The 12,336-nt window shown below is 31.6% G+C and overlaps 1 protein-coding gene across 2 annotated transcripts; it reads left to right on the forward strand.

Annotated features, from left to right (window-relative positions):
* Window positions 1-957: 957 nt before the first annotated feature.
* LOC129235402 (RING finger protein unkempt) lies at window positions 958-7,390 on the forward strand. Of its 2 annotated transcripts, none has more exons than XM_054869223.1 (9): window positions 958-1,051; window positions 1,159-1,368; window positions 2,267-2,686; window positions 2,767-2,969; window positions 4,753-4,881; window positions 4,952-5,189; window positions 5,247-5,463; window positions 5,733-5,873; window positions 5,941-7,390. In XM_054869223.1, exons 1-9 carry the CDS (start codon window positions 990-992, stop codon window positions 6,136-6,138), a joined length of 1,818 nt encoding a protein of 605 aa, XP_054725198.1. In that variant the 5' UTR covers window positions 958-989; the 3' UTR covers window positions 6,139-7,390. The 2 variants fall into 2 exon arrangements, with proteins under 2 accessions (XP_054725198.1, XP_054725199.1); XM_054869224.1 differs by having other exon boundaries at window positions 4,753-4,875.
* The last annotated feature ends 4,946 nt before the right edge of the window (window positions 7,391-12,336 follow it).

Consider the following 12,336-nt stretch of genomic DNA (forward strand, 5'->3'; position numbering starts at 1 on the left):
ATGCTCATATCTCGCCTACTCTCCAGTTTGGCTAAAACCATTTCCAAAAACGCTGTGCAGTGTAGTACACGCATTACATTTGGACTCGCTATGCTCAATTTTCTTAAAAAAAAATGCCCCCTCATTGCATCCCGTCCTTGTGAAAATAGAACGAATTGAATCTTTAATTTATTTTATATAATTTATTTAATTTATATATATACGTTGCATGTAATGCAATAGAACGATTTAGTTGAATTTTGATATGAACTAAAGTTTTCATCCAACTATTTTTGGGACTTTGTGAACACAGGTAAACTAAGCTCAGCTGATTAACGCTTTTTCTCGCTTTTTGTACGGGTAGAAAATGCTACAGTTTAAGTAAAGACTACTTTACCCTATGAATATGCTGAGAAAAGATAACGAAGATTTAAGACAAAGCGGAATGAATGCGATATTATTGCGAGAAGAGAAAACACATAACGCATACCACCTCATAAGGCAACAATTTCGTTTTCAGTTCATCCAAAGCGCACCTACTGCTAATCGTACGTTACGTATTTTACGAACATTGAATTTTCCACCTTTTGACGCATTTGAAACGTAGTTGATAGCGATTTGAAAGCGTCATAGTGAAAGTGTGAAAACATTACATTAAAAAAAAAAACAAATGTTTGATGTCGAAAAACTAATAGCAAATAGTTGTCACAGTCCCATTTTATAAGATAAAATAATAACAAATATAAAAAGTGTTAATTGAAATTGTGAATTCAGCGCAGGAAAATTGCGAATTCGCGCCGTCAGAATAGAACCGATTATTTGCTTAATTTATTTTATTATATACCCCAAACATGAATCTCCTTTACGTCTCTACGTTGCTTCAAAAAATTTCCGAAAGAGTACAAATGTTCGAAAACTGTGGCAGCATTAATCGAATTGCCATATTTATGGCGATTTTTGCTCCGCTTCAATTTTGTCTTCTACGCTTTGCGCATTTTAAAAGTGACAAAATGGCGAATGAAGCAGGCAAATTGCAGCTTTCTACACAACAAGAAAAACCAAATCATTACACGTAAATAAAACATAATTAGAAAAATTGTGATTTTTAGTGAACAGTAATATAGCGAGATGTTTTATTAAATGTTTACTTAATGGTTGGTGTGTTGTGGTGTCTTCTAGGTACTTAAAGGAATTTCGTGTCGAACAGTGTCAGTCTTTTCTTCAGCACAAATGTAACCAACATAGGCCATTCGTATGTTTTAATTGGCATTTTCAAAATCAACGCCGTCGTCGTCCTGTCCGCAAACGTGACGGTACTTTTAATTATAGTGCAGACAATTATTGCACTAAATATGATGAAACTACAGGGATATGTCCTGATGGTGACGAGTGAGTATTTTTTTTTCTTTTACTTTGGTGTATTGCGAATGTAAACGAGGGTCTGCAACCAGTGACAAACAACAGAAATAACATACGTTGTTATCCTTCTCCTCCACCTATTCATTGAAAAAGAAATTGCGTTTCCATTATATCCCAACACCTTAGTAGATATCCCTAACATTTGCTTTGCTTTCGTCATTATCGGCAATTGCTTATATGTTTGTTTTTCTTTGTTTTATTTTTGTTGTGTTTTACCTCAATTTTGTGTTTTCAATGCAAATTTGTTTATGTTTTCTTCTATTTCATTGGTTTTGTATCACACATACACTCTTTTGGTCTTTGTCTCACTTATTCGCACTTATGTTTATTACGGGAATTTCGGTGTTTTCCACCCCATTGCGGCTACCGGAGAAGCGAACCCGATACAGTTTTCAAATGTAAATAAATATAGGCATAGGCGTGCGCGTGGGAGGGATGTGATAGTAGGATGTCAATAAACAATGAAATTCGAAATATACATATGTATGTACTTCCAATAAATATAAAATAATATTTGTTTTGCGTTAATAAAATTCAAGCTTTAAAATGCATTTTGAGGTTTCACCCAAAGTTAACATTTTTTTAAGTCACTTAAAAATTAAGTTATATTGTTTATATATAGAGATAATTTACAAGCAGCAAACAATTTATGTATCACGTTTTAAGCCGACTCCGAACGGCAAATTTTTAATGTTTATGAGGAGCTTTTTCATGGCAGAAAAACACTCGGAGGTTTGTCATTGCCTGCCGAGGGGCGACCGCTACTAGAAAGCGGGCTAAAATATATACTGTTACGAATATAAAGCGTTCTTAAGTTAACCTGTCTATATTAGCATCTTTAATAAAATATTTAATTTTCCTTATATAGCTGCCCATTTCTTCATCGCACCGCTGGTGATACTGAGCGTCGTTATCATTTACGTTACTATAAAACATGTATGTGTGTACACGACACGGATAGTCGTGGATATTGCGTTAAAAATGGGCATCATTGTGCTTTTGCACATGGCATTCAGGATCAACGTCCGCCAGTCTATGATATTAAAGAATTGGAATCATTGCAGAATGCAGAGCTGGCGCTCGACGGTACGAATGCACAAAATGCTTTGGATAAGGAACGCAATTTAATGAATGAAGATCCAAAATGGCAGGATACTAATTATGTTTTGACAAATTACAAAACTGAGCCATGTAAACGTCCACCTCGTCTTTGCCGACAAGGTTACGCATGTCCACAATATCACAATAGCAAGGATAAACGACGAAGTCCACGTAAATTTAAATATAGGTAAGACTTGTTGAAGGAATAGTGAGTAGTTTAATATGGTTGTATAGCAATTAGCTTTTAATCATTAATTTTATATGCAGATCCACTCCGTGCCCAAATGTCAAGCACGGCGAAGAATGGGGTGAGCCTGGCAACTGTGAGGCCGGTGACAATTGTCAATATTGTCACACACGTACCGAGCAACAATTTCATCCGGAAATCTACAAGTCAACTAAATGTAATGACGTACAACAAGCTGGTTACTGTCCACGCAGCGTTTTTTGCGCCTTCGCACATGTGGAGCGTAAGTTCATTGATTGAAATTTTACCTTCGATATAATGCTGTGAATTATTTACGACGAGTTGTGCCGTTGCATATATAGTATTTTGCAATTATTGCATATTAATTTCATGCCATGTTGTAGCAGTGCACTTGGCCCTGCCAGTGCGGCGTAGTCACCGATCGTCATCGTCTCAACTCATCTAACGGCAGACGGCAGGCCCAGGAAATGTGCTGTTTCGATAGGTTAGGTCCAGGGGGAGAGGGTTGTTAGGTGAGCGGGTTTAAGAGGGCATGTGAAAAGGTGGTTAGTATTGTGCGGTGTACCTTCACATGCCGGATAAATATTGAATATGTCGGAGTCGATTCTGGATAAGTAGGAGCCAAAGTTACGCGGGTCTCACGATGCAGCTCACACTCTTCGCTGGTTGGCCTCCGATAACGATGGAACAGTGAGCTGTATGAGCTTTTCGATGACATAGACATAGTACAGCGAATAAAGATCCAGCGGCTTCGTTGGCTGGGTCATGTAGTCCGCATGAACGCAAACGCTACGGCTCTGAAAGTATTCGATGCGGTACCAGCTATCACTGGTGCCAGGTGACCAGACGGGCTAAATTCAGTACCGGCCGGCCAATTGCTTTAAATGGCGGCAGCAACATTTTCTTTTCTTTTCCAAGTGCAAGGCTCTTGCTGCTGTTTTGGACCTTAGTGCCAATTGCGATGGTTTGCGCTAAAAAGGTGAACAAACTGTCAAAATGTTGAGCTTGTTAATAGTCGGTCATCGACTTTCAACTTTAGCTGTATTTTGACATTCGTCCAGTTAGTGAAGAGGGTCACCGTGGATTTAGTGGGGGAAAGATTGAAACACAAGTCATCGGAGTTTTAAAGGATGCTCAAATTTTAGATTCTGATTAAAAAGTTTGAAATTTTGAAAAAAAAAATGTGTCGAATTTTTATAAATCTTATACAAAGATTGAAACAGATTTATACGATATTTGGTTTAGAGTGAACTATATTTTTTTTAATAAAACAAAACAAAAGAAACGTAGTCACGTCAAAGTATATCGTTTCTAATTACCTGTAAACGGGTGTATTTGTATAATCTTCAACATTTAATTTTTTTAAATTTGATTTTAACTAATTTTCAGTAAAAATATAGCTCATTCTTAAAAGTCTAAGTTCTAAACTTTGTACGAAATCAGAAAGATCCTTAAACATTTTCTTTTTTAAGGGTTTTTTTTTTAGAAAACTTGTGCATGCAGTTTTATAGCTAATCTATTTTTAGTATTATGAAGAGAAAGTTTGATGTGTTTCAAAAATAGGTAAATTTTTCGTTCTGGTGTTGACCTTTCTCTCCATATGAAAAATATGTTTTATACATAGAATATGCACGATCTCATCCACAAAAATGTATATAAACACATAGGTTAGGTTATACTGGCTGGCCGAAGCCACGCAGAGACCATTTTGGTTCAAGGCGATTCCAGATCAGAGTCCTATTTCGCGAAAATATGCATCACTCAAGATGCGCGTACTGTTCGCGACTTTTAGGAGTCGCTCGAGCTCCAGTTCAGATATAGATTCTAGCCTTTCAGCATCCAGGTAGCATAGTCTAGTTTTCGAGAGAGCCGGACAGTAGCATAAAAGATGCTCCAAGGTTTCTTTTGCCTAACTTAAATACATAAATGTATTTCAATAATTTAAATATCTAAATAAATACTTGAGTATATAATCAATAGCTAATTTTGTTTTCGATTCCATGTTTTACTCCCAATTCACAACGTTTCTGATTTGTTTGGTGCAGCTTGTCCTATTGATGAATTGCGCGAAAACGCGCTCTCAGCTAGTTTGGCCAACACAAGTTTATTATCACGTTCCTCGGCGCCAATTAACATTCCTAATTCCACATTGAATAACTCAATGAACGGTGAGTGTAAGTTTTTCGCAAATTAATGTTTTTGATGTGATGCAAAACTTAAATAAATTTCGTATGTTTTTTACAGATTTTAATTCTGCCGGCTTTTCCGTCAACATTCCAAGCAACTCGCTCACGTACAGCCCAACCAGTCACAGTAATTTATTCAGCGTGTCCGATGCATTTAACTATAGCGGTTCCAATACAAATAAATTAAGTAATTCTCTCTCAGCGGCCACTCAAAATGATAGTAGCAGCTTGTTCTTTCCATCACGAATCATATCTCCAGGTTTTGCAGATGGTTTATCAATAAGCCCCTCCGTTAGGTAAGCTAACAATTCTACTAAATTGAAGTTAACTTAAATTTTCACTTTATGTTATAGAATATCTGAATTAAACTCAATACGTGATGACATCAACAGCAGTTCTGTTGGAAATATTTTATTTGACAACACTTTGACTACCACTAAAAATGCATTTTCATTGCAATCATTACAAAATCAAAACAATTCGGATGTTAATCGTTTATCGACCGAATTAATGACAAAAAATTCACAAATCCTAAAGCTGACAAATCGAATTGATGAGACCGCTAGAAAGGTACGGTTACTAATGTATACAAGTAGTGGGATTTTTAAAATCATTTTTGCTAATATTTATGGGATAATTAGTTAAAGAAGCGACACTGAATGCAAAGAGACACTGAATGTGCGAATAACATTCATTTGACCCTTTTTTTTGGGTTAACAACTTTAAGAGACATTGCATATCAGGCTAAGCATTCTTGTCATTTCACTACGAAATTTACACTAATTTATCCACTAGAATTACATGTATATATTGATTATCACTTACATATATGCTTTTAGTTAAACTTAACCGAGTTACAACGTGACAAAGCTAAGCAAGAGGCATTGGAATGGAAAGAGCGTTACGATTTGGCACAAACACAGCTTCATTTGTCCACCGAACTACGCAATTTATCAATTCAAAAGCTAAAGCAACTGCAGGTAATATCTTATTGCAACCATAAGCGTCCTATTTTTCGTCTTAAATAATTTATTATTTTATTTTCAGTCTAAATTGCGTACAGATTTAGAAGATGTAGAAAAAGTATTATATTTGGAAAATGCAAAAAAATGCATGAAATGTGAAGAGAACAATCGTACGGTCACCTTAGAGCCATGCAATCATTTTATACTTTGCGACACATGCGCCTGCTCGGTGACAGAGTGCCCATATTGTCAAGTGTCGGTAGTTACAACACACACTTAAATGAGATTATTTGATACAAAAGCAAAACAAAGAACCATACGGATTCAGTATAAAAAAACTTAGTTATATTTGCTTCAATCAAATTATTTATTAAAAGTGTATAAATAGGTTTTCAAATAACCAAGTATTGGACGGATGTGAAATATGAAGGAAGGCGAAAAAAAAACCTTATTAAACAATCGAATTGAAATCAACTTATAAGTAACAAATACCATAAAAAAATGTGTTGTTCGTACAACTAGCGAATAAGTTTAGGTGACAAAAATCAGTGAAATTAGATCTAGTTAATTTCAGTAAAATTAAAAAAATAGTGCAAAACTTCCAAAAGCAAACAAAACAAAGCAATTCATCAAGAAGCAATAAGAATACGTTTTCTTTCCATTATTTTGCACTTACTATAAAAAAAATTTCATATATATTCATATCTATCACACTGCTCTATTTTTACCGTTTTTTTTAGCATTTTTTAAAGATCCTTTTGCAACGCACTATATTTTTTTGTATTAACTGTAAGTTAAAATATGTTCGTATACTAATGAAGTAATATAATTTGATATTTACACCATTCAGTTTTAATACCTTTTTTATACATTAATATTTGTCATTTTTAGTTATGGACAATTTCAGTAACTTTTGAGAGAATAATTGTACAGTTAGTACATACGCTTGTGCTCATACTATTAAGCCTCCGTATCTTTTTACAATATGCCCAATATTTTCTAGGCTAAGGTTTTTTCGTTACTTTATAAATCAAAGTTGCAAGTGTTGTACAAAATTTAAAAAAAAAATGAACAAATTTCAAAAAATTTAATGCGCTTCTAAAACTGCTGATTAAAAATTTTAGTAGTCCATTAAAATTTTTTTGGAATTAGTTCAATTTTTCTAAATTTTGTGAAAAATTTGGAATTTTCATTTATAAACCTTACAAAGTTTGCATAAAAAATTAACCTAAAAATTTGAGTATAAAAAATATTGTAAAAAAATAAAGTGACTTAATTATGTGAGCACAAATGCATATACATATATCATGGAAGTTATAAAATGTTATTATTTATAATTAATTTACTTCAGCTTTTACCTAGAACAAACCAATAACATTAGTATTCTTTTTATGCTGGCATAGTATTAAATTTAGACTTGGCGTTATCAGTGCATCCTTAAAACTAACTATATTAATTGCCCTATAGGTTATGAATATACGAAAATTTTTCTAACTTAGTACTGCAGTTTTAAATGTTCTAATATAGTGAATTTTCATGATCATGAAACTAATATAATATTTCGAATTATTCAAAAAATTTATAAATGTGTATGAGTATTTTAGTAAGATATAACGAAACTACGGGAAAATGTGTTAGGAAGATATGTTGATTTCTGGAAATTCGTTCGGTTGTAACAAAAAAAGTTGTAACAGTTAGCAAGTGAGTATTTAGAGTTTGTAGCTAGCGATCTAATTTGGGTTTTTATCGCTAATTTGTACTTCACTTGCAACTTGCAGTTAGCGCCTGCTGTTCATAAGAAATTTAACCTTACAAGATATTACAGTTAGTTTATTCAACTTTTGTTCAAACCTTGCTTTAAATGATTTCGAAATGCTGTTAATTTTAACCGAAGATTTGGTGAAGTTTTTATTACAAATTACATCTAAGTGAGCCGGTTGCATACTTTTAGGTATTTCATGCAGTTAAAGTTTATTATGCAAAGTAGAAAATGTGACCAAAAGTCTGTGTTGCATATTGTTAGGCTCATTTAATCGTTTAGAGACTTAAGGTTAAATTGGAGGTGCCATAGCCATAACCACATAAATCTGCTGATCGAATCAACTTATGGTCAACATAGTAATCGATTAGAGGACATACCATAACGTCATAGTCATAACCGTAATTGTATAGACCAGTTGAATTTTGGTTTTTCACCGTAATCATAAACAGCTGATTGTTGATTTCCTCGTCACTGCTCATCTTTTCTTTAATTATTGCATTTTCGAAATGAACAAATAAATGAAAATTTATGTAAACATCAGCTGTTTTTGGCTATGACACCAATAATAGATGACAGTAAATATCGTTATGGTTATTACCGCATTATTGGCATTATGCTATGGCACCTCTAATTTAACATTTAGCAATTAGCGACATAGTCGCTGGATCACCGTTTTCTCAATTTTTCTTAAATAAAAATTTGTTTTGATTTTTTTTTTTTGGAAATTTTGTTTTAAATTGTTATTTTTTTAATTTTGTTTTAAATTTTTATTTTTTTATTATATAAAATTTTTTTTTAATTAAATTTTTGTTCTTTTGTAATTGTTTGATTATTTGTAATTTTTTGTGTAATTTTGTTTTATTTTTGTATATTTTTTTAATTTAGGTAAATTTTTAATTTTTTTTTCCTTTTAGTGATTTTTTATATATTTTATTTTTGTAATTTTTTTTTTATTTTTGTATTATAATTTTTTGTTTTTTTTTGTTTGTTTTGTAAGTTTTTTTTTGTAATTGTTTTGTTTTTTTGTAATTGTTTTTTTTTTGTAATTGTGTTTTTTTTTTTTTTGTAATTGTTTTTGTTTGTAATTTTTGGACTGGCTGTTCTTATGTTTCTCTAAATGTATGCGTAGTTTTCAGTGAACTATTTTTCTATAATACAGCCGAGATATTTTAATTCTTTGTAATTGTTTTTTTTTTCTGGGTACTTTTTTATTTTTGTATTTTTTTTCAAAATTTTTTAATTAAAACAGTTTGTTTTTTAATTTTTGTATTTAATTTAAAAAAAATATGTTTTTTAAATTTTTTTTTTAATTTTTTAATTTTTTTTTGTTTCTAATTTTTGATTGGCGGTTCTTGTGTTTCTATAAATGTATGCGCAGTTTGCGCTGAACTATTTTTCCATAGTACAGCAGAGAATTTTTAAAATTCTTAGAATCAAACGCCATTAATCCACAATTTTTATATCACAAATTGTAATTTGAAAATTTTTTAATATTGTTTGAATTTTTGTTTTATTTAAATTTTTTTTTTAGTAGTTTTTTAAAGTTTTTTTATTTTTTTGTAATTTTTGTATTTTTTGTTTGTTTTGTAATTTTGCGGTTCTTGTGTTTCTATAATCTATTATTTCTATAGTACAGCAGATATATTTTAAAATTCTTAGAATTAAACGCCAATAGCCTGCAATATTTATATATATCACAAATTGTAATGATTTATATATAAAAGTAAAATTTGATTGTACGCAGTTATTTAATGCAATATATGTGTACGAAATTTCCAATTGAAATATTATTAGAAAACTTTAAAATTAGCGATTTTTTTTATTTAACCCACTACTGCCTACTTATACGCGTACATCCCACCGCACAATTTATTATCAATATTACAAGCAAACTTATACAGGATATTCAAAGTATATTTGAAAAAAATTACTTCAGTAGCACATAACTAATTCCAAAAAAAAAAAAATAATGGAATTGAAAAAAAAATCTCTTGAAATTACTTCTATGGAATTGATAAAGTAATCAATTCTTCTATTGCGTCGCAGTTTATTATCGATTACAAACTTTTTCATTATGATTTGTAATTGAGAGTAATTTCATTCCAAAAGGAATTATTACGACCCAGCTCTGTTAGGTACTTTAACACTTAAAATCATGAAACTACCTAAATTTAATACTCAAATTACTAATTTAAGTTTACAAATTACTAAGTTTTAATGAATTTGTATATTCTTCTTCTTTTTTTTACACACATTCCGCTTTTGGTTATGAGAACAACCAATCGCTTTCGTTTTTTTTCAATATTAACTGTCTCATTTTTCTAGCAATGTAATAACCAAAAAACTTCAATGAAATTTACTCGGCAGTGAATTACAGAGCCTGCCCGTTTACGTCGTTTATGTATTTGACTAATTCTGAGATATTGCATTTATCGTAAACACTTCCATTTGTACATTTAATACACAATAGGCAGTATTGGGTTAAGAAGAACAGGATGTGGCGCAATTTCAGACGTTTCAATTTTGAAATTGACGACTTAAAGAAACTCAATAGGTTCGAGTTGCGAAATTTCACTGCAGAAATAAAAATTTAGAATAGCCACTCTATTTCTTCAAGCTACCTGAGTAGATGTACAAATTCTTATTACTTAAGGCTCAATCATTAAAGGTGGTGGCACTAGACCAACAACAATGTTCTGTATGTTTGATTGTCAAAGCAAAATACTGGGAAACTAAAATACAAATAATGAATTCGCCTTGTTTCACAGACATACAGCCACATGGCCACGGCGAGAGAAAAAAAATAAATCAGCTGATTTACCAACACCACCTTTAATAGATTCGCCTTGCTTAATACTCATTTAGTATTTTAAATTACTTCATATTAAATATATTTTACTGAATATTCAAATCCGTTTTCTTTTGGCGCAAACTAGCACTTGCGAAACGTAAAACAGTATTTCGAAATGATTTACGTGCATGCATAGATCCATATTAAGTTCATAGTGCCAAATAAAAATGATCGAAAACAAAAAAAAAAAAAATAACGTGTGTTTACACAATATTTGAAACAAGAAAGAGAAATGTTGACAAAATTTGTGTGATTAAACTAACAATAATTGACAACTCAAACATCGACAAAGGTGTAGCAATGGAAGAACGCTTGCGTCGCTTGAATGTGAAACCTAAGAAGAAAAAACAAAAGAAAAAAAATGTATTATACATTGGCATGCGGAAGGTATTTTAACGGTAATAAATTTTACATAACAGGGGAATTCTGATTTTGTTTACCACGAATAGTGCTACAGCAATTGTCAAAGCATAAAGCATACTTTTTAAAAAATAACGGTATTTTATGTTCCAATACATATCGCACCCTAAATACAAAAGGGTCACAACTCAAAATGTACTTCTGCTCAAATATGAACGAGACGTTATCAATAAAACGGTCCGCGGATGACATATGGCAAAAATAAATTTTTTGTTTTTTGGTAGGACTGTTATAAGCTTACATGGCAAATTTCAGCGTGATATGTCACATAGTTTGTTTTCTGTGCTACTGTAAACAAGTCAAGCTCGAGTGTGGAAAATTTTGAGTTGTGCCCCTTTTGTATTTAGGGTGCGATATATGTCTAACTATTAAAAAAAATCATATATCAAAGTCGATCCACGCTTATTTCTCTTAATTATCAATGAAAGGAAAGTTCGACACTGCTTCAACCATTTGAAATGAACTCTAGCTCATCTGTAGGGTATATGAAAAGATGCAAATGAAAATTGTGAAAAGCGAGGAATATAAATAAAGAATGATGAAATAATAACTGAGTGTTGGAAATGTGATTTTCTGTGTGAAAATTAATGATATTGATAAATGATACTCATAATAAAAAATGCAGAAGTGGTGTAGGCGATGAATACCAAAAAGATTTGAAAATATGAAAGAAATGGCATAGACGAATTTTACTTTGGGAGAAAAAAAAAACAATTGTAATGGTCAGGCAAAGCTATTTTATGTATAACTGTAAAGATTAATACGTGCGACATTGTCATCGTTTTATTTAAATAATAATTTTTTTTTTTGCAATAATTTTCAAAATTACTATTGTATCTAATATTATATTAAAGCCATTTGAATATAAATTAATTCATTTAAACGTATCTTTATGAAAGCTAAAACTTTTATATATTTTCGCGCCTAATTATACCTTAGCATTTCGCGAATCAATTCGGATTTTTCGCAGCTATTTGCCAGCTTTCGAGTTTCAAAAAGCATGAACAGTTGAAAAAAGCGTTTTACCTAAAGTGGTAAAGAACTAATTTTTTAAAATCAGAAAATTATATTTTTGTACAACAGTTGGTATTTCATAAAAGTAGAAAACAAACATATAATATTATGTATCAAGGCGTGTCGAAGGTGGTGTGATGAGAGTAGTTGATTTCTTCTTCTTCATTTCGTCTTTAGTTTAGAAATGCTAGTAAAGCTGAATGACGGAAATTTGTTGTTGAAAAACTAATTTTATCTATTTGCCATTCATTTCATTCTTCTATTATCTTTCCCTTGATAACTAAAAAATTTTTTTTTTGCTCGAATGCAGTCCACCACCTTGAATAGGACGTACGGTTATGAATTTTGGTTTAAAAGCATTGCGCTGAAAAAGGCACTCAAAGTTCAGAAAAAAAGCACTAAAAAGGCACTGGGCGCTAAACCATTTATTT

The sequence above is a fragment of the Anastrepha obliqua genome, chromosome 1 (assembly GCF_027943255.1).
Source record: "Anastrepha obliqua isolate idAnaObli1 chromosome 1, idAnaObli1_1.0, whole genome shotgun sequence".
NCBI classification, from domain to species: domain Eukaryota; kingdom Metazoa; phylum Arthropoda; class Insecta; order Diptera; family Tephritidae; genus Anastrepha; species Anastrepha obliqua.